The following is a 22,253-nucleotide window of genomic DNA, read 5'->3' as shown; positions in this document are numbered from 1 at the left end:
CGATCTGGACTAATAGCATACTGGTTTAGGATTCATGGTAGTGAGGAAGGCACAGGGTACCTCAAAATACATGTGCGATTTTATACCTCAAAATATGAAACAGTTGGAGTTTTACAGTCTTCTTAGCTCCAAAGTATGTATATTCTGAAGAGGAGTTATGCATATTTCAACAAGACCTTTGTTACATTAGTTATCTTGGTCATAGAATATATGATATATAAGAGGATGCATATACGATGATCCAAAATGAAGAACGTGTGGAAGAAGGATATGAAGAATTTGAGAATTTCATGTATGAAGTTGGGGCTTATGGTGATAATGAAGAAGTTAGGGCTGAGAGTGTTGTTGATCTTAGAACTGGTCCAATTGGTGAAGCTAATGTCCCCACTTGACAAAGTTCAAGCCAATTTCCCAACAAGAATATTGTTGACAAAGGCAAAAATAAGGTGGTTGAAGGAGATGTTCCAACTTCTAAGAAGAGGAGTTGCAAACCTGCAAAACAAGCTTATAGAAGGTATTCAACAAACAAAACCTGCAAAACTTGATCTAGAGGAGAGTGTTCTAATGTAGTTGGGAAAAAAGAAACCTATACTTGTTTGTGAGTCTGATAGTTCAATAGATTCTGATGACCCAGATTTTAATGATATAGTTGACTCAGACTATGAAGACGTGCTTTCAAATGATGACGATGTTGAGTTTAGAAAGAATGTGGATGGTGAAATCAACTTAGATAGAGAGTTTGAAGAAATGGGGTTTGAAAGTGCTAATTCTGACAATGAAGTATACGATTTAGATGTGGAACTAAGTTTACATGGTTCTTCAGAAGAAGGAGAAGATAATGGTACGTTTCCGGTGAAGTGTAGAAGAAGATTTTCTTATTGGAAAGAGTTCAACAAAAAATAGACATGGTAAAGCCTACATTTAAGATTTGCATGCTTTTTGCCAACTCAAAGGAGTTTAAGCAAGCTGTTAGGAAGCACTCAATTCTCACTAAGAAAAAGCTTAGATTTCCAACAAATTCAAAACACAAGATGGTTGCAAATGTTACACATCCATGGGTTGCCCTTGGAAAATTTATGCATCTGCACTTAAACCAGGAAACCCTACAATTATGATCAAAACTTTGAATGATGAGCATAAGTGTACTCTTTTGAGAGGGAAAAAAGTCTATCATCTAAATGCTCTTTTTATGGCTGAGGAGTTCATGGACTTCTTCCTCAATGATCCTAAATGGTCAACCGCAGGCATGCAAAATGCAATAAAAAAAATTTTTTGGGATGAAACTGGGGTATCAAATGGCACATAAGGCCAAAGCTCAAGCAATGAAAAGGGCACATGGGAGTGTTGCAGACCAGTACAACCTGTTGAATTCATATGCACATGAGTTGAAGAAAAGGAACCCAAGGACCTCAGTATGGATACAAACTGAGTTAGATGGAGAGGTAGTTAAGTATAAAAGAATATATATATATATATATATATATATATATATATGCCTTGAAGCATTGAAGAAAGGTTGGAAATAGGAGTGCCGACCTATTATAGGGCTGGATGGATATCACTTAAAAACTGTGATGAAAGGGCAGATTTTATCTACTGTGAGAATTGATGGGAATAATGAGATCTATCCTATTGCTTGGGCTATAGTAGAATCAGAAACAAGAAGTTTGTGGCAGTGATTCTTGGAGAACTTGAAAGAAGATTTTGATATCCATTACTCAAGTCATTACTCATTCATAAGTAATAAGCAGAAAGGACTTGAGCTAGTGATCAAAGAGCTATTTCTAGAACCCCCACATAGGCATTGTGCTAGACATCTACATAATGACTTCAAAAATGATGGGCATGTAGGGTTGGAGTTGAAGCAGAAGTTCTGGGTGGTGGCCAGAGCTTGTACCATGAAGAGTTATGCAGATGCAATGGATTATTTAAAAAAGAGTTCGACTAAAGCATATAACTGTGCAGTGAAAAGGTCTACCATCCATCGGAGTAAATCACACTTTCATGAAAAATTCAAGTGTGATGTTTTCCTCAACAATCATTGTGAAAACTGGAACAAAAGTGTTCTAGAATCTAGGAAGAAACCTATTCTTCCATGCTTAGAGGATATCAAAATAGCTTCAATGACTAGATTGGCAAATAGGAGAAATAGTGGACCAAAGTGGAGGTGCATGATTAGTCCAAGGGTTGAAAAACAGTTGAAGAAAAATGCTGAATGGACCAAGGAATATGAACCAAGGGAGAAGTGGAAATAAATATGAGATTCAAGGATTGAGTCTAGAATGTGTAAGTGGGGTGGTGTCACAACATGTTGTGGCGTTAGATTTAAAGTCTTGTATATGTAAGAGATGTGATATCTTTGGTCTTCCATGTGGCCATGTTATATGTGCTATCTACTCAAAGGGAAAATTACCGGATGAATTTGTGGACCAATATTTCCCCAAGGAAAAGTACATGAAGGCATATGAGCCAATCATATATCCAATAGTTTGAGTGCAAGAATGAGACAAGATAAACATACTTATTGCACCACGTCTAGTAAGAAAATAGCCGAGTAGGCCTAAGATGGCTAGAAACAAAGAGGCTGGTTAGTGATATTCTTTACTATGTTGATTTTCAAGCCTCAATTTTTTTAAACTTGTTATAATTGCAATTGCTTTTATTTTTTTATTTTTTATTTTTTACATAGGTGAAGTGCAATCACCTCCTGGAACGAAAAAGCTTCCAAAAGTCTATTACTCTCAAATTAGTTATGGTGAGTGCAATCAACTAGGTCACAATAGGAGTACATGCCCCAATTTGAAAAACTAGGTACATTTGTGCAATTTATTTACTCTATTATACTTAAGTTACTAGTGGTTCAGTTGCATAATGTGTATAGGGTCCCAATGCTAATGAGCACTCCTAAGTTGAAGAAGAAGTTTATGCCCCTAATGTCATGCCTCATGTTGAGGTTCCAACCACTAATGTGCAACCCCAACTTAATGTTCCAGCCACTAATGAGAAGCCTCATGCTCAAATGGAGGTTCTATCCCCTAGCTTTGTGTAATAACCCGAATTTTTATAAACTAAATGTCGAGTATTTTTAAAGTGTTAAACTTGTGAAATTAATTCAAGACGACAATTGGAGGTTTGCGACATTTCGAAACGAAAACGGAAACATTCTCGGATCGTTAAATTAGAAAACGTAACATTACCGCAACGTATAGATCGACTTTTATTCCGTCGCTCGGTTCCAAAAACTTCCTTTACGAAAGTCGTAGAGCTCATCGATACGAATTCGTGGACATGTCATGCGTTCGAATCGGACGTCGGACGCAAAAGTTATTAACGTCGGAAGTTCGTTTCCGATTTTAGAAATAGTATAAAAGGAAGGAGAGGATATTAAAAATCAGGTTCACCCGAGCTCGGGTACTGTTCACCCGACCCAAAACCTTCTCCGGCCGATTTCTCCACCATCTGACGTCGCCTCGTGTCGTGCCACCTATCAAACTAACGGGCTCGACGAGCTCCATCTTTTGGGCTACGCCTTGCACTTCGGCGACAACCACACACGGTGTAGAAACCGCCGGAAGTTACTGCTGTGGCGGCGCCGCCTCCTCCGGCCACCATGGCTCGAGATTCTTGGGGGGTATTACTTGTCTCAGTCCCATCAACATTCCCACAAAAGGAATCGAGCCAAATCGAAGTGTAAGTACCCGAATCAAAATTTCAATTTCTAGGGTTTGTGAATAGTGCCGAATTTATGTTCTTCGTTGTTTGGACTGTTTAGGCTCGGATTTAGACCTTGGTGTCAACTAGAAAGTTGTTGGAAATGTTGTTTAGGTTGTGGTGGTGAAATTTGGTGATGATTGGTGGCGGTCGGTGAACAGTAACACAGCATGAATAGTACTGTGAATAGTACTCCGCGCGAATAATACCTGTGAATAGTAATCTGTAACAGTAACTGTGAATAGTGATTTGTAACAGTAAATGTGAACATTGTCATGATAAACAGTAACTGTGAACAGTGTTTTGACAAAAACATTACATGTGAACAGTGGTTTAGTAAAAACAATGATTAGTAAACATGAACAGTGTTCCGTGAACAATGTTTTATGAACAATATTTAACTGTGCTGAACTCGTCACCTGATATTTTAAGTATCATTTTCTAAGCATTTATCGTGCTATTAGGTGACTGACGAAACGAGTGAGGAAATTACTTTCAGGGTCGTGTTGCACGCAGGAAAGAAGGTGAGTAAAATCTCACATATTTACGAATCTACCCTTGCGGAGATTCAAGATTTTACAAGAGTTTTTAATATTGAATTACGACATGTATACGATATAGTTGATTATATATATATATATTGTATAAATGGTAATAAGTATATATATATATAGTTTGCTATATTATATACTGTTATAAATTCATTGGGATTTGTCATTTCGATGACGAGAATTAAATATTGAGCATGTAATTTAATTTGTACAATATGAGGTGTGATTATTGTACGTGGTTTTAACATGGTGTTTGTTAAAACGTTTTGTCTTCGGACGAGTTTTGTTTTCGAATGAGTTTTGTCTTCGGACGTGTTTATGAAATATGACATGTATATGATATAATGGATTATATATATTGTATAAATGGTAAATATGTACATATATATATAGTTTGCTATATAATATACTGTTATGATTTTATCGTGATTTATGTCATTTTGATGACGAGATTTATATATCGAGCATGTGATTTTAATTTGTACAATATGATGTGAGATTATTGTACGTGATTTTAACATGGAGATTGTTAAAATGTTGATTTGTCTTCGGACTTGATTTCTGGTACAATATGATGTGAGATTATTGTACGTGATTTTAACATGGAGATTGTTAAAATGTTGATTTGTCTTTGGACTTGATTTTTGGTACAATATGATGTGAGATTATTGTACGTGATTTTAACATGGAGATTGTTAAAATGTTGATTTGTCTTCGGACTTGATTTTTGATACAATATTATGTGAGATTATTGTACGTGATTTTAACATTGAGATTGTTAAAATGTTGATTTGTCTTCGGACTTGATTTGGTACAATATGATGTGAGATTATTGTACGTGTTTGGCAAGTCGGAACCTAGCCTTTGGCCGGGCGAAAGTTACGATACAGTTAGAGCTCTAGTCTGTCTGCCGTAGTACTGCATGTGAGGTAACGGGTGGTTATCTGCTTATGGGTACTCAGATTGTTTTGGATGTTGGGTAGCGGGTGGCTATCCAATATCAGCGGTGTATTACGAGAGGTGTAACAGATGTGTACCATCGTTCTTGGTACCCGTATTATAAATGCATTTGGGTAACCAGAAGGGTTACTTAATTTCTCATGAGCGCTTCTTTTCATATTTCTTTGGGACAACCAGATGGGCCGTCCATTAACTCATGAGTGCATTTATATTTGTTTGATTTGTGGATTTTCGTATATATATATTAATATGCGAGTTATATTTTCATTTTACTCATACGAGCTGTAAAGCTTACCGGGTTTGTGTTTACAATCCCGGTGCACCAATTCGATGGTGTAGTGGATAACTCCGCAGGTATGGATTAGCGGGAATTGACAGACCGCTCAGAGGACTTAAAGTTATTTATCTCCAGCTTGTGTGAGGATTTTGTGTGACTATCTTGTGAGTTTGTTATGAGGATTACGCAATTCCATTTGTTATAGTATTGAATTATAATTTGGGTTGTAATAATTGGTTTAACTGAGTTGTATTTTGAACTCAGAGATGATCCGCTGTGGCATTTTAAATGATTTCGATTCGTTGAAATTGTTTGGTGTTTAACGACTTTGAAATTTTGAGTTTTTAAGTTTGAAATTTTGGGGTCGTTACACTTTGTGCCTATTAAGTCACCACAATCAAACAATGTTGTCTATCGAACACAAGTAATTAGTGTTATTGATTTGAATCTCATATTTTTCTTGATGTGTTTGTTGTGGTTTTATGCTTATTTGTGTTTCTTATATCATCCAGCGTACTCAACATGCTTCATCATCCATGCGCAATAAATACAAAATCATTTCACAAAGGAAACCATTACCTCTGAAATGATGACATTGTGGAATTAGGCAATTTGTTAATTACCATGTTTGTTGTTTTTGATGAGATATGGCTGTTATGAACCCTAGTTTTTATTTGGTTTCATGTTTTCGAATCCTATTCCGAACTTATTTTGATGCCAAATTTAATGTCTATTGTTATGCATTGCAAAACATGAAATCAATTATCTAACTTTTGAGGACTAAATTGTTGTTATTAGTTATGTCATGATTAAAAATTCCCAACAACTTGTACAACAAAAAATGAAAAACAAAATCAGCAATAGGTTAACCTTGTGTGCTCATATTGATTAATTGGCGCCAAAATCCAATATTGTGGGCAACTCAACTTGATCTACAACAGTGTGTATTGGTGGGAAAAAGTAATGAGACAGAAAGTCACATAATTGCCCTCAAGAAGTTAACAGGACTAACGAGGTTGTGAGTCGATATACTAAACTTGGGTGGAGGATGAAAGTTGAGATATGGTTTTGATATTTTAGAAAGATGAGATATTGATCTTAGTAGTGAGGAAAAGTTGAGATACTGTTTTAAAAAATTTCTCTTACAAGAATGTTGTTTAGTTATGTTTCAACTTTCAAAGGTTTTCAGTCTCAGCAATAGTCAAAGGTTTTCGGTCTAAAATTTCTAGTTCAAATTCCCAGATATCTACTTGCCCACTTTGTTTCGGTTCCTTAAGCCATCTCCAACGTATTCAAGTTAAGGGCTAAAAAACATTAAGTGAGAGCTAAAGACATTGTTAAGGGCTAAAATTGCCCTTAACAATACTTTTAACCTTTTGAGTGAGTTTTTATTCTCATTTGTTTATTCAATATGTCCCCCGGTCACATTTTATCAACTACAATTAATTTTAAATTTTTATCAATACAATTAATTTTAATTTGGATGATTAATACAATTAGTTTCAATCTTTGTTCATTAGTACAATTAATTTTAATTTTGATTCTTAATTCAATTTCATTTTAATTTCAATAATTACTACAATTAATTTTAATTTTAATTTATTAGTAAAATAAATTTTAATATTAATAATTAATATAATTAATTATACTTTAAATAATTAAAATTAAGAATGGTCTCAACTTATTTGATTAAAGAAAAGAGTCTATATGAGGTAGAACAACTAGCAATGTGATTGCTTCAATACTTTTTATATTATATTATCACATCAAATATGGTTCAATGAGATATATTCTAAAATTTGAAAATGAAAAAAATAATTTTGTTAATTAAATATATAATTAAAATATTCTAACTAACTTCTTAAAAATAATCTTAATTACTAAAATAAGAATTTAATACAAAATTATGACAGGTTAACATATAATAATATATTTAAAATCTTAAAATATAATTTAAGGCTAAATTTTAATCCTAACGGGTTGGAGACGGATAATATCACATTGATGAATATTTTAATTTTACAGGGCTAAAATTTAGTCCTGGGGTTTTTTTAGTCTTTTGGGTTTGATATGACATTAGTACTATTTTGAACAAAATACTTGTCACTTCTTCAATTTTTAGCAACTCTACAGTTTAGTTCTTAATGTTTCAATTTCAACTGATCACTCCTTATACATTCAAATTTTAAATAATTTTGTCATTTCTTTAAGTCTTTGTCAAACTACACCGTTAAATGTTTTTTTTCCTCTTATGTGATGTTTGCAAAGTTAGCAACTTAACGGTACAATTGGACGGAGACTTAACGGAATGACCAAATTATTTATAATTTGAAAGTATAAGGAGTGATAAGTTGAAACTGAAAACATGGAGGACTACATTGTCGAGTCATTAAAAATTAGAGGAGTAACAAGTATTTTGTTGTACTAATTTCTCATGATATTGGCCCTAGTAGAAAGAGTGGTTGGTTGTACATTGCTTTCAATTCATTACTCTGAGAAGTCTCTCTCAGTCTCTAACGAAGATGATATATGTGTCTCGCATCCTTACTTGTGGCATGGGGTGTAGGGTTTGTTAACGTGTGTGAGCTGTGTAAAGCAGCAAGCCATGTTACTAGAACAACTAGATTCATCATTAGAGATAATGCTAACAGCAATGCATTGTTGAATTCATTTCCTATAAATAACTAGTTCTAGATTTGTATCATCAATTCAATTCAAGCAATATACAAGCTTCATACATTTTCTAGTGGGTTGACGTTCATTCCTCTTCCTTGGATGATTATTCGACTAACGAATAAGAATTGGGGTTGAATTTGGAATAGGGTTCAACTGATTGTAGAGAAGTTTGAGGAGACTGAATTTCTTCTCCTTTGCTGGGGCAGCTGCATTGGGGAGACAATGGAACGAAGCATATATGGTAACCTGCTCCACAAGTTCTATAGCATAGAGTATAGAACTTGAGGTCTCGCAATGACTTGAATGTACAATTGTACATCATAGTATGCTATCATATATTCTAAGCTTCCTTAATTCTTCACCATCAAGACTAAGATCTTACGGTGTAGGAGATGCAACACAAAGGGGGAAGATAAGGGTAACTGCAACATCTCCAAACTATGTCTCCCAATATGACAATTTCTCCGACACCAACAACCTGAAAGCATACAAATGATGTAGCCATGAACTAAATCAATATTCTTCTTTGAGCCACCAAATTGATGTCAGTTGATTCTCTATGGTACCTTCAGGTTGCAATAGAGTTTGTGTAACAAATATTGGATTTTTAACAGTTACCTTGGTATTTATCATTATCATTACACTACAAACACATTTATTTTGTGGCCTTTATTGGTGTGAACATGCTAAAAAAACATTCACACTTTTAAATGACCACGCCGCTAAAAGTCACAAAACATACGTGTCATTTGCAGCTTTGCCCATGCTTTTTGTAGTGGTACTATATACTATTTTGTATTTACAGCTCAATACGTAAGAACGCAGAATCCCTCACTTCTGTCTCCAAGTATATAAAGGTCCGAGATGAGCCGCAGCGGCGCAGCCCTCTCTCTCCGTTCATCTCTGATCAATCTTCCGTTGAATTGACGGCGAAATCAAGAAGTAAGCTCTCTCTTCTAGCACTAGAGAAACTTTCTTTATAACCGAAACATGATTAGCTCATCTTTTTCGCTCCGGCTGATTGGGTATTGATTTGGGTCCTGCTCACTCCTTTCGCCGCAAATTTCAAGTTCAAGTTACATTAGCATTTCCTCGCCTTTTGGTGTCTCACTTTGTCCAGAAAATCTATCTGCTTTAAGCATCATGTTGAATTTGTGGTATAATAGGTTAATACGAAAAGTTTTCATCTTGAAATTGATTTTTGCCCTTCTTCTTCTTTTCTGTTGCTAACTAATCTAATCCCATTGTGGCTTATTAATGGATGACTATTCTGTGTGCAAATAAGAGCAGCAGGTGTGTCATTGTATGCTTAAGTTCAAACAACCTTCATGCATGTTCCATTGTTCTTTTAAATTCTTAGTCCTTTTTCTTTATTGATTGTACTTGTCTTTATTTTGTGAAAAGAAGCAGCATTGCAACAGAGAAAGGTATTAAGGAAACTCAGGTTTTATTTTTCAAATCATTTGTCTTACCCAAGACATTTTGTTTGACTGCGTTAGGGGTTTTGCTCAAATCAAGGTCTACTTTCCCTGCTTCAATTTGGTTGCTGAGCTATGTTTATATTTGACTACCTGTTATTTTTTTATCTGATATATGTTCTTGCTTTTTATGACTGATGGTATCAAGAAAAGAAAGAGGCATATTTGTGTTTTCATAATTTGATTTTCTTAGATGTAGTTTGAGGATGATCATGTTACCCCCTTGATACCGTCCATACTCATTTCAATGGGAGTGGTATACCTTTCCTTTAAGTTGCTTGGCACTATACCTAAGACATGCTCTTGCTTTTGCAGGTAGCTAAGCGCATGGAGCTGGTGAAGGAAATCAATTGTACTTTGGTAGAGTGATAGCATTTCATGCCTCTGGTAAATTTCCGGATCTATGATGCTTTCCAATTTTGTAGTTTGTTGTTAGCTGCTAATTAATTTATAATTCACGGAGCCTTTCGTTCTTTCTGGGTTTTCTCATTTGTTTCTGTTCACTGTTGTTGTGATTTGGGTGAACACTTTGAGACCTTTGTTTCAAGGGCCTTTTTTAGATGCAGAATCTACTATGCAGCATTACTATTCAGCCAAGGGTGTTTTTTTGTTATGTAAATGGCATAAATAGCCTATTCATGTGCTCTAACTCTTGTACTGACCCTGTAAATGGCATAAATCGTCTTGTTTTTCATATCCATCTTTAGGCTTGGAGACCAGAGAAACATATATAAGCTCCTGTCTTACCGGTGTCTTACCGGTTTGATCTATTATTAGAACACTTGTCTTTAAAAACATTTCTAAACTGATTTTTTTTTAATCATCAACAACCTGCACCCAAATATCATCAGAGCAAAATAAAACCTGCAAGAACCACCGATGTTATACAAAAATCACGGAACCACATAGCTCAACGCAAAGAATCATCCAAAGACTTATATGACCCTTTTCAAATTTTATTTGGTTTTATAATCATAGATGATTTCCCCAGATTATGTCTACTTACAACCACCATCCAACTGAAGCTCATTAAAAAAGTTTTAAATCCAAGCTGCCTTTTAAGGGCATTGTACAACTCTGCATTAATCCAGTCTTATGTCCATTCTCTTTTACATCAGCTGAAAACATAACTTGTGGACTTAACCAACATAGTTCAAGTTTATGATTTAATTTTGGTTTATATTTTCTTTTCCACAGAAGTAGAATCATAGAACTGCACTATGGGGCAAAGAAGGAGGAAGAAGAAGCAGAAGAAGCATGTAGATGTTGATTGGGCAGGTCTGCCTGGCAACATACTTGAGATAATCTTTGAGCGACTGAATTTGATGGATTGCATGTCTATAAGTGATGTTTGCAAATCTTGGAGAAGTGTTGTTGCACAAGAACTTTCTGGTTGGCAGGGGAATGGGCTCCCTTGGCTCTTGATGTCCGGTGAAAAAGACAAAAGGGTTAGGACTTGTATCAGCATACTACAGGAGCAAGAGTGGGAGATGTTGCTTCCGGAGGCCTATGGTAGATACTGCTGGGGATCATACCAAGAGTGGCTGATTTTAGTAAAAGACCTTGGCTATTTCAGGCTTGATATCAGCTTGTTTAATCCATTCACTAAGAAACAAGTTCATCTTCCTGGAGCATGGAACTTGTGTCACAAGATGGTTCTATCAGGGCTTCCCATTCTTGAAAACTTTATCTGCATGCTGGTTCATAGTCACTCCCAGAAGCTTGCATTTTGGGTTCCAGGATCTCAATCATGGTTTGAGCATAAGCTAGATGGTGAGCTAGATGGTGAACCATATGTGGATGCTGTCTTCTCCAATGGAAGTTTCTATCTCATTGGCAATGGTTTTAACATTTGTGAAATCAAGGGTGTTGATATTCTGACGCTACTGCTGCTTCTGCCCCTTTTGCTTTTGATATTGAAAGACATTATCATGAAGTAACAATGCCAGATGAGCATGGAAATAATGGTGTGCTGAAATATCTTGTTGAATCATGTGGAGAGCTTCTACTTGTATGCAGGTTCTATAGCACCAAACCACATGCTGTGCTTGTAACAGATTATTTTCAAGTGTATAAACTGGATTTTAGCCATATGTCCTGGGAGAGGGTAGATAGTTTGGGAGATATAATCCTTTTTTTGGGCAAGTGTTGTTCGAGATCAGTATCTTCCAGTGGACTTGGTCTGAATGTGAATGATTGTATTTATTTCTCCAATGATCACGCTGTTCCATGGTGGAATGAGTGGGATTCTGATCATCTTGATGGCATTTCAACTCACCGTGGTCTGGACAACAGTGGCAGGAAGGATTGGTCCTTTTTCAGCCTCAGGAATAAGAATCATGAAACATTGTCTATTCGCTTCTGTGGCAATCGTGACAAATGGGGGCCTGTTTGGTTTACTGCACCGCAGTGATGGTGCTGTAAGAATCTTGTACTTACCTAGCACTAAATTCATCTCATCTGAGGGTATCTTGCTGCAGTTGGCGTATCATCTCATCTGAGAGTATCTTGATGCAGCTGACATAACAAGTTTTGGAGATCATTCCCAGGTACAAATGACATTGTACAGCCCTAGTGTAGAGGCACATTTTGAAAGTTAATTAGGAAACACCAGACCTGTATCTCTAATCTAATATTTTTGTTAGTGTAAGCAACTTAAATGAAGAAAATGGCTTTCTTTTTTCAAGTCCATGAGCCTAGAAAGCCAGAAATGTTTTAGTTTATGTTTTACCATATTCTGGTTGTTGCATATCATACAATGGAAGCAGTATCTTCAACATTCGTCATATGTGGACCTGTGGTTTATTCAGTACAAGCAGTAGATGATCAAAATTCCATGGATTTGACTGATTCTTTATTTGTATGAGTTTGTTGTTGACACGTTTAGCAAATTTTTTTTAATGGCAAAACTTTGATTAGAAACCTCTTTTGGAGATTAGTGGTTTAGTGGGATTAGAATAAACATAATTGTGACAGTTGGCCTTGTGGATTCAGGGAAATAGTCAAGCATACCGTGCAGGATAATATATACAATAATATAAACAATCATAGGACTATGTCATAACAAATGGCCACTGGAATTGGCCCAACCCAAGTATGGTCATCAGAGATTCAGAGGTTCAAAAACTTTTCTCTTACTGATCTCAGCCATATTTCTTCCACCAGTTGGGGTCTTCCTTGGTTTATGGCTGTGCAGTGGAGTTCTTGATATGTTTGTTGCTGACAATTTCGGGATATATACCAGGATATGTTCTAGTGGGATAGCTTGAGATGAGATTTTGGGTTTTGAGGAAATAATGGCAACCACATTGTCATTTTGCCCAATTTGGTGATTCTCACTGTTGTGATCTGTAATCTGGGATCTTAACTCATCTTCCTTGTAGAGGTTCATGTGTTTTGTTGTGTTTTTCTGTCAAAATTCTATCATGGGTAGTTTGCAGACAATGGAATAACTTGTGAGCTGCTTGTTTGGATCGGCATCTGCAGAGACTAATATGTATAGTTGTACTAAGTTGCTTGCTTCTCTTGAGGAATTGTCTTGTGACCAATTTTATACGAATAGTTTAAGGTGGTGATTTGATTGTCAAGATAAAGAAAGTATGATATTAAGTTATGTGACCAATCGTGTTACCAATGGCCTTAAATGATTAAAATCATTTAATGTCTTAAACGATTCATCTAATTGTGTTTTGTATTGTATATTTATGATTATTTCGCGATATGGTATGATGTTAAATGTAATGAAAGTCGTTAAATTATAATTATTTACCGGCGGAGTTAAGCAGAATTGACCGAACCCTAGTTCCATGTCCCCTCATCAAAGCAAACAACACAATGTGAAGGGCATCAGCGAAGTAGTGGTGGACTCGAGGGGGGTGTTGTTGGGTTGAGAGGTTTCATCTCATCCTCAAAAATATAAACGCAGCGGCGGATCCATGATTTTTACCCAGCTAAGGCAAAATAATGTTACAAATTCTTCCTTTAATACATAATTGAACCAAACAAAAAAAGTAATTACATAATTAATTATATAGAGCTAGGTTGCAAGCGTAAATGAATCAAGCTAATTAATATAATGACAAGTTTAATTCCTCTTTGGGGAGATTGTTTCATAAATTGAGGCAAAGTTCTATTAGAACTATGCAGCATTGTGTAGTTGTGCTATGTCTCCTTAACTATTAGAGTCCAAAACCATATCGTCTAAAGAAACAACATAAGAAGAACGCCAACAAGTTGTTTGGTGTCCCAAATTTTACCCTTATTATGCGATTTTATATCCCAACTTGTTCAATCAAAGGTGAATAACAAAATCTCAACCTAGGCATTTGCCTAAGCTGGCCTATACATGAATCCACCACTGTATAAACGGACATGTGTTTGGTATCCCCTGCCATTTGATGCAGCTCAAGTGTTTTGGTAAGAACCACCAAATGTGACGTGGTATCTGAAATTTGGTCACGAGGGTTGCTTTGATAACATTTCCAGAAAATAAGGGAAAAATGGAAAAAAAAAATTCAGGGGGCAGATGAACATGCATGTAAACTTATAATCATCGTGTGACCGACACTTACTCTTCTGGTTTCCTTTTTTAGGGCTTAGTCGGTCTTCGAACATTAGTTTAATGTAAACTTGGTTAACATTTTTATGGAACTTGGAAGTGGAGATAGGAGCAGAAATGGCATTGTGGTGTAATATGACACGCCAATAAGGTCAATGAAGTGTGACACAGTTTTCCTTTTGGTTTATGAAATTTGATGTTTGACCAGTCTTACACAGACTGCAAAGGGTTTGGTTAAGTTGATTAGGCACTCCGTAGCCATCAGATGTTTCATTAATCATCATTATTTCCAGTGTGATGTTTTAAAAAAATTAATCAAGCAATTCTGCTTAGTTCTTAAGAGAAATAGAGCATTTAAAAATCAGGATGGGGAGGATTGGTTTTAATTGTTGGATTTGGAGTATCCTATTTTTACGCAATTCACATTTACATGGTTCAACAAGTAAAAGTGTAGTATTATTTGTAGTAGTGGTCCTTATATATCGTATTAACAATCTTTGACCTAAAATTGATTTGGCAGACTTTAGATGTTCTAGTAAAGTAGAGGATAAATTAGACTTTGTTTTCCGTTTACTAAATATTGAGACACTTGAAATTCTCGTTTTATGTCTATCTAATCTTCATTATTGTTGCAATGAGATCGAGTATTTTAATCATTCGTGCACGTCTTTATCAATCAGATTAACCAATATAAAAAAATTACGTTTGAAAAAAACATCAATTCATTTATAACTCATTTAAACAACAATTGTGTCGCTTCTCTATGAGTGTATGACAGAGAAATATACCAACCAAATATAGAGTTTGTCGACACAAAATCTAATCTGAAATAGAAAACATCATCATCAAAGAAAATAAGTAAAGATTTCTGAAAAAGGAAATAAATCAATCCATTTCCTATCCCAGGCAGGCGACCGTTCGAACGGATTTGATCAAAACGGGGTGTGTTCTGACACGGCGCGTCGTCTCACGCCCCTAAACGAAGCTCGTGGCTCAAATCAATAAGCGACTCTCGAGAAAATCGAATGGGGATAAAGAAGGAAAGAACACCTCCCCTTCACTTCCACAGAATCTCACCATCCACGTGTGAAACATTTTCCCCACCACCCACACGTGTCGTACATCAAATCCAACTCCCTAGTGACTAATCCGAGTGGCCTCAAATCCACCAATCCCAGCTTCGATAATTAAAGCCTTTTAACATCTTTTATTTTATTAGATAGTTAGATAACCCTCGCCACGCTGACACACGCAGCAGCCTATTTTCCTTATCTGCCCTCGTCAAACTCCAATTCCCACCCTCACAATCGAGTTTAAGTCAAGACAAAATTGTAATTCCAAAAGAACGTGGGCGCCCAAATTAAATGGCGATCAAAATATATATATATGTTTTTATTAAGTTATTCAAATTGTTGTTCTTCTCCTACCCCTACGCGGTGGCTGCCCATTCATTTATTCTCAGAGCCCTGCTTACCTCCATTTTTCCTTTCTTTCTCTCTTCCTCCGTTTGAACTGATTTTACCAATCTGCCCCTGGAAACCTGCCTTTACCATACCTATTATACTCCCCACCAGATCCATTTTCAGTCCCCGTCTCCATTTTAGTTTTGCCATCTCCTTTTTCTCCAATCCGTTTCCGCGATCTGATTGTCTCATCGGAAAAGCACAAATCTATATACACTCCGGCCGATCGAGTATTTGCATTTGCGGTTTTCGATTACGTTCACTTTCCTGAGGTTTAAGAGGCTACCTGGTTTCTGTTATAACAGTTGTAATCTGAAATATGTTGGGAACGGGATTACAGGCGACGCGAGCTCGCGGAGAGGATCGGTTTTACAATCCGGCCAGAGCGCGTAGGGCACACCAGAACCAGAAGGCCGCCGAGCAACTCCGCCGAGCTCAGAGCGACGTGACGCCCAGTCAATCGCCTTCGCTCAAGGGGAGCAACCCGAGCCGGGAGCCGGAGAACCGGGCCGGTTCGGGTGAGCATCATCCCAAACCGGCTGCCGTGCCCGCTGGCGAGCCGGGTGTAAAGCCGTTGAGTAATCTGGAGCGGTTCGTGCGGTCCATCACGCCCTCAGTTCCGGCTCAGCACCTCTCCAAGGTATTCAATCAATCTGCGAGTAATTTCATTGTTGCGATTGATTGGTGATTAGAATGGTGTACTGGTTGTTGATTGGTGCAGACGACGATGAGAGGATTGAGTGCATGTGACGTAGAGTTTCAGCCGTACTTTGTTCTTGGTGATCTGTGGGAGTCTTTTAAGGAGTGGAGTGCTTACGGTGCCGGAGTGCCTCTGATTTTGAATGACAGTGACTCTGTGGTTCAATATTATGTCCCTTATTTATCCGGTATTCAAATATACGGAAACTCTGTCAAGTTGTCAGCTAAGTCGAGGTATTGCGTTTCGCTCTCTATTTCTCACTTAGTCATGCCTGGGGCAATTGGAGGAAATGAATTGCATTGTTGAAGTTCTAGTTGATGTTACAATCTGTTCGGATAAGTTTGGTTTCTATCTTTAAATGCTCAATATAATGTTATGTCAGCCGAATGAACATGTTGCATGATTGTTGTGTTCAATGGGCATTTTTTGTGACTATTATTTGGATTAAAGATGATGCTTATTGGCTGTCTCACCTTACTTTGGGGGAGGTGTGACCTCTCTAGTAAACACTCATAAAGGGGAAATGTTGGATAGAACACGTCTTTTTGTTGCTGTCCGAAAATAACATCTGACATTAGTGTCACACCATGCATTCCGTCGACAACATTATCAGTTGAACTGATTATCTGGAGTGCTAGTTTCTTTGGGAAAGAAGTGCATTATTTCATCTCAAGTCAAAACAATTAAATCCTCTGTTTTGTTCTTTCCTTTCTTGTTCTAGCCAAGACGTTTGGCACATGGAAGTAGATGGTTGGATTAGTCATGTTTCTTCATACTTTTTCCATCAAATTTTATATTCCTGTTAGTATCAATTGAGGGGTTAAAAAAAAAATATTATAGTGTGTTCAATGTGCATACGTTGATACGTTGATTGATTGCTTGACATCATATTAAGATCAATTTTGTTTATTCTTCTACTGCGATCTGATGGTCCTTCTGTTTGATAGGCGACCAGATGAAGATAGTGACAGTGATTTTAGGGATTCTAGTAGTGATGGTAGCTGTGATTTTGAGTCGGATACGATAAAATATTTGAGAGAGCAACGGAAGCATCAAGTGTTGTCTAGTGAAATTCCTCAAAGGTTAGAAAGAATAGCTCTGAGAGATCAGCATTATCCACTCCAAGAGGATTGCTCTAGTGATGAGGGTGAACCTGTTAATTCACAAGGTTGCTTATTATTTGAGTATTTTGAACGTGATCTTCCTTATTGCCGTGAGCCTTTAGCTGATAAGGTTATAACCGAACTCATATCCTGATTACCATTGTGTTTAAAACAAGTGGGTGGTATTTTATTTTGCTTTTTAATAATATTACTTCCTGGTTTTGGCCGTTGATCTGAACTTCTCAATCTTACAGATACTAGATCTTGCATTTCGTTTTCCTGGGCTGAAGACAATAAGAAGTTGTGATCTACTTGCTTCCAGTTGGATTTCTGTTGCATGGTACTATCAAATTCTGCCTTTGGTTTAGTGCTCTGGTACACAATCAGTTGACTGATTGAGTTTGAGTGGTATGTTTCAGGTATCCAATTTACAGGATTCCAACAGGACCAACTTTAAAGGATCTTGATGCATGCTTTCTGTCATACCATTCCCTGTTTACCCCCATGGGAGGTAATTTGTAATTTAGTTTTAGTTTTTACATCTATGACAATGGTGCTCTTTCAATGATGGAAGATTCTTTCATGACATTTCATATGTTTACATCTAAATACTACAATATATTCTTATGGTATATATATATATATATATATATATATATATATGTAGGCAGATATTTAGATAGGCTCCTTTATGATTTACTCTTGGAATATGTTATTAGGTTTTTTTGTTCCAAATTATAGTATATCTATGTCGGCTGATATTTAGACAGGCTCCTCTAGATTTTAATCTTGGGATCTATTGTTTAGTGTATTGTTCTGAGTTACAACCTTGCAAATACTACCGCAGTGTGATATGAATAAAATATACCTTGAACTACTTCGTGAATTCTTTTACATTTAGGTGCTATTCGGTTATCATGAGGTAGTATAATTATGAATAAGACGTGTAAGAAAATCAAATTTGTAAAGTTTCGACATCAGTGGCGTATCTCAGTGTGCACAAGTGTTTTCGTGTCAAAACAGATGCATAATGGTAGAGAAGTACATGGAAGATAGCATCATTTGGTGTGAACTATACTGGTTAAACTTTCTCCTTTCTGTCACAGTTTTCTTATGTATGCATTATGTTATACTTCAGGTGTACAAGACCCTCGAGCTCCTGTAGTGACATATCCGAGTGACATGGATAGCATCCCTAAGATGTCCTTGCCTGTATTTGGTCTTGCTTCATACAAGTTCAGAGGGTCCTTGTGGACTCCTAGTGGGGGTTTGGAACGACAATTAGCAAACTCCCTCTTGCAAGCCACTGATGACTTTCTAAGGCTGCTTCAGGTCAATCATCCAGATTTTCTGTTCTTCAGCCGTCGGTGATATCAAGACACAAATGTGATGCTGCTGCCACTCTAGAAGTTGAAGCCTGGTTGCTTTTTTAACAGGTAGAAAGTTGCTTGTTTGCTGTATCCAGTGAAACTCAAGGTGGCAAGTTGGTTTTTGGTGATTTTCTGTTTTGGGTTTCTGTTATCTACTGAAAAGACGAAAGGCAAAAAAAAAAAATGAATGAAACTTATAGAAAGTGAACCTTTGACATGTTATGCTGGCTATGTGAAATATAGAGTTAGATAAGCTATAGATGGGCTAGTTAAATCAAAGTTGTTAGCCTAAGCAAGTTCATCTTGCTTGTTTTCCATTTGTATTAGCAAGGGTATATTATGAAGAAAAAAAAACCAGGCTCTTTTTTTAATGTCCTGATAAGTTTAGTGTGGGGATTTTGATAGATGCATTATAAGTGTTGGCTTCAGATTCCCCAAATTTGTACGAGTCATGACCCCCATTGTGTTGTGAATTTTAGTAACAGTTGACATTATTAGTCTGTTTTGTTCAAATTGTCATCCTTCTTCCAATTTCCCATAAGTTGTTTTTGTCAATTCTGTTCCTGATCATTTTAAGTTCTATCTGTACTTGAGCAATAGTTCTAGAATGATGAACCTGTAGCTCGTCAAAGATTCTTTAACACAGCTATCAAGTAGGAAATATATCCCAAAAGCCTCAAATTTATGTATGGCTGAATGGAGTTTAGATTCCTGATAACTGTCATCTAAATTTTTGGCGCTCCAAGGGCTCCAAGCTGGATACTGAATTGTTGATTAGTGTTGCTTTCAACAGTACTAAAACAAAGCAGAACATGATAAACACTGCCTGGAAATGAACCAGCCCTCTCGAACTACTACTGAATTTTTTTGCCTCTTTGAAACTAATTTTCTGCCGACTATCATCAAATCGCTCTAGCATTGCTCTCGGGGATTGAAGTAATGGAACTTTTTACATTGTTAAGTAATAAAATGAAGCAGAAGATGAAGCACTGGCTTGGAAGGAAGCTTAGAACTCCAGCAAAGTAAAGGCTTTGGGATATCATGTGGTATGCAAATGGAACCTAAGCAATGGATCAGCTTGCTGGGTCGGTTATCATCTTCTCTAAAGAGTCGGAGCATATCTGAGTCATGATGCGGTAGAATGACATCAGCTCTGATATCTGCTCTATGGACATCTTCCCAATGATCGCCCTTGCAACTCTTTCCCTCTCCTCACCCATCTTCATTCGCTCCATGTACGCTGAAGCATTTCTCACCGTTGCACCCATTTGCTTTAGCCTTTTCTCTTGTTGTAAACTCAATGCTGTATTTGACTGTAACGATGCAATACCAACTGTAAGTATTGAAACTAATAACATGGTGTTAAATATCTTACGATGATTCATTTATCTTACTGACCTCAAGAAACTCAGCTCCAACTTCCAGTTCAGATTCTTTGATTGACATGCTTCCACGCTTAGTATACATGTTTTTGGCAACTGAGAAACTCCTTAGGAGGCTCTTTCTCTTCATCTCTAGCTCATGGCTAAGCTTTGGAGCCTTTGGCACGCACTCGGACTGACTGAGCTTCTTTTGGAAAGCTCCTACTGCTTTAACAAATTCCTGCATTGATACCATACTAGTTAGGCACAATATTGTGCATTCATTTCATGAACAAAACTTGGTGATCCCAGCATTATCAATGCCTGATATATAAGCATTACCTTATATGCATATGCACATCCTGGATACTCAAAATCGTCTGAATCAAGTTGCCGCATTCTCTCCGGATGAAATTGAAGTCCCATGATGAACTTGCCTTCATCAGGATTATAAACATCAGGATCATAAAACCCTTCTATCAAACCATCAGGGGCATAAGCCATCGGAACAAACCTCTGCGCCAATCTCTTAACACCTTGATGGTGATAACTATTAACCCTCATCTCCATTTTCTCTTCATCCAAAGAATCTCTAAACCATTGATGAAGAGGAGTCTTCTCCACCACCTTCACCACATGTCTATGTCCATCATAATCATCATAGTTCATATGAGTCACTCTCTTATTCTGATCTTTGCACTCTTTCTCAAGTTCCTTCTCAACATCTTGGTACAATGTACCGCCACAGGCCACATTGAGTACTTGTGAACCTCGGCATATTCCCAAGTAGGGTATGTTCCTCTCTAGGCATAGTTTCGCCAGCCTCAGTTCGATGGAGTCTTTCTCTTTGTCAATGGCAGTGTCACTCGAATGTAGCTTCCCAATTTCTTGGAGCTCCTCGGTGGAGAACCCCGAGAGCTCTGCGTCGTAATGTGATGGATCTATGTCTTCCCCTTCGCATAGGAGGACCCCATGGATTGGCTCGAAGCTTTCGAGTAGGGTATGGACTCCACTGACTCGTGGAACAATTATAGGTACTGCTCCATAGCTCACAATTAGATCTAGATGATATTCTCCTGTCAAAATATCGAATGAGAGTCAAAAAGATCAATAACAACGACCATTAGTGATGATGAACACAATAATGTTGTAGCCAAAGCCCCAAGATATTAAGAGATCAGAAACCAACCGACGAAATCTACAAACTTGTTCTTGCGGACGGTGCGGCGGGAGACGATGAGAACCCTAGGCAGCACCATTGAGAGATCTGAATTAGCCATGGAGTTGGAGTTGCAGGATTATATATGACCTAATACGGCTATAGAGAACCAGAAGGAGTAAAGAATTAATGAAAAAGGATTTCTTTTATCTACGACGTCAATTCTGGCAAAATTGTGGGAGATTGTAGCACTGAAACAATTTTGTTGTTTTGTTTGGATTTGGTCTCGTTGGGGGGAAACAGATATTCAGGTTGTGGACAAGAGAGAAGAGCAGAGGAGTTGGTCTGGTGTATTGCTGTTTCAGATTGATGAAGGGGATTAGGAATTGGCCAAAGTGTTTGTTAGCGTTATAGTAGGATCAAGATGATGATTGTTCTAATTGATGCATGTCAGAGTCAATGAGAATCCTATTTTCATAGGACTTGCAAGGTTGCAGGTTTGACTTGGGATTTTAGGAATCTACAATTAGAAAGGAAAAAAATAAATAAATAGAAACGGAATTAAAGCTTAGTCATTTCATTCCTAGCCTAAACTGGAAACATATTCGTAGGGCTTATGAACGATATTACTACTTTGTCCTTGATCAACGTGTGGTTAGGCCTGAGAAAATATTTTAGGTAGAAACATGCGGCCCACTGACTAAATATGCAACCTGCTTTTAAAAAAAATCAAAATTAACAGTCAAGATACCGTAACATCATACTCCACAACAACATTATCGATGCGTCTAATGTTGTGGCAACATTAGCAACAAAATTAGCTTATCGAAATATAAGAGTAAAAAAAAGATACGATCAATTGTTGACGCAAGCACCTTAACATGAT

At 37.0% G+C, this 22,253-nt stretch overlaps 2 protein-coding genes and 2 pseudogenes across 2 annotated transcripts; 3 read left to right on the top strand and 1 right to left on the bottom strand.

Annotated features, from left to right (window-relative positions):
* Window positions 1–8,989: 8,989 nt before the first annotated feature.
* Window positions 8,990–12,401, top strand: LOC126791132 (F-box/kelch-repeat protein At1g57790-like; annotated as a pseudogene).
* Window positions 12,402–12,411: 10 nt separating this feature from the next.
* LOC126792405 (low temperature-induced protein lt101.2-like) lies at window positions 12,412–12,917 on the top strand (annotated as a pseudogene).
* A 2,740-nt stretch (window positions 12,918–15,657) lies between these two features.
* Window positions 15,658–19,091, top strand: LOC126789958 (uncharacterized). Its single transcript, XM_050516053.1, has 6 exons — window positions 15,658–16,314; window positions 16,396–16,607; window positions 17,322–17,607; window positions 17,732–17,817; window positions 17,897–17,988; window positions 18,616–19,091. Exons 1-6 carry the CDS (start codon window positions 15,994–15,996, stop codon window positions 18,846–18,848), a joined length of 1,230 nt encoding a protein of 409 aa, XP_050372010.1. The 5' UTR covers window positions 15,658–15,993; the 3' UTR covers window positions 18,849–19,091.
* A 411-nt stretch (window positions 19,092–19,502) lies between these two features.
* On the bottom strand, window positions 19,503–21,645 carry LOC126789959 (putative glutamine amidotransferase GAT1_2.1). The gene is made up of 4 exons (XM_050516054.1): window positions 21,398–21,645; window positions 20,551–21,284; window positions 20,246–20,449; window positions 19,503–20,160 (listed from the first exon to the last, which is right to left on the bottom strand). The coding sequence occupies exons 1-4, from the start codon at window positions 21,486–21,488 to the stop codon at window positions 19,921–19,923; spliced, it is 1,269 nt and encodes a 422-aa protein (XP_050372011.1). The 5' UTR covers window positions 21,489–21,645; the 3' UTR covers window positions 19,503–19,920.
* Window positions 21,646–22,253: the final 608 nt, after the last annotated feature.

The sequence above is a fragment of the Argentina anserina genome, chromosome 4, assembly GCF_933775445.1.
Source record: "Argentina anserina chromosome 4, drPotAnse1.1, whole genome shotgun sequence".
NCBI classification, from domain to species: Eukaryota; Viridiplantae; Streptophyta; class Magnoliopsida; order Rosales; family Rosaceae; genus Argentina; species Argentina anserina.
The sequence above is the reverse complement of the archived record's forward strand: the minus strand, read 5'-3'. Positions and strand labels throughout refer to the sequence as shown.

Coding starts and splice junctions, on each gene's coding strand:
- LOC126789958 (XM_050516053.1), top strand. CDS start 15,994: ATGTTGGGAACGGGATTACAGGCGACGCGAGCTCGCGGAGAGGATCGG. Junction 17,818..17,896: donor AGTTGGATTTCTGTTGCATG/GTACTATCAAAT, acceptor GGTATGTTTCAG/GTATCCAATTTACAGGATTC. Junction 17,989..18,615: donor CCTGTTTACCCCCATGGGAG/GTAATTTGTAAT, acceptor GTTATACTTCAG/GTGTACAAGACCCTCGAGCT.
- LOC126789959 (XM_050516054.1), bottom strand. CDS start 21,488: ATGGCTAATTCAGATCTCTCAATGGTGCTGCCTAGGGTTCTCATCGTC. Junction 20,450..20,550: donor GATGTGCATATGCATATAAG/GTAATGCTTATA, acceptor GTATCAATGCAG/GAATTTGTTAAAGCAGTAGG. Junction 20,161..20,245: donor TTGGAGCTGAGTTTCTTGAG/GTCAGTAAGATA, acceptor GCATCGTTACAG/TCAAATACAGCATTGAGTTT.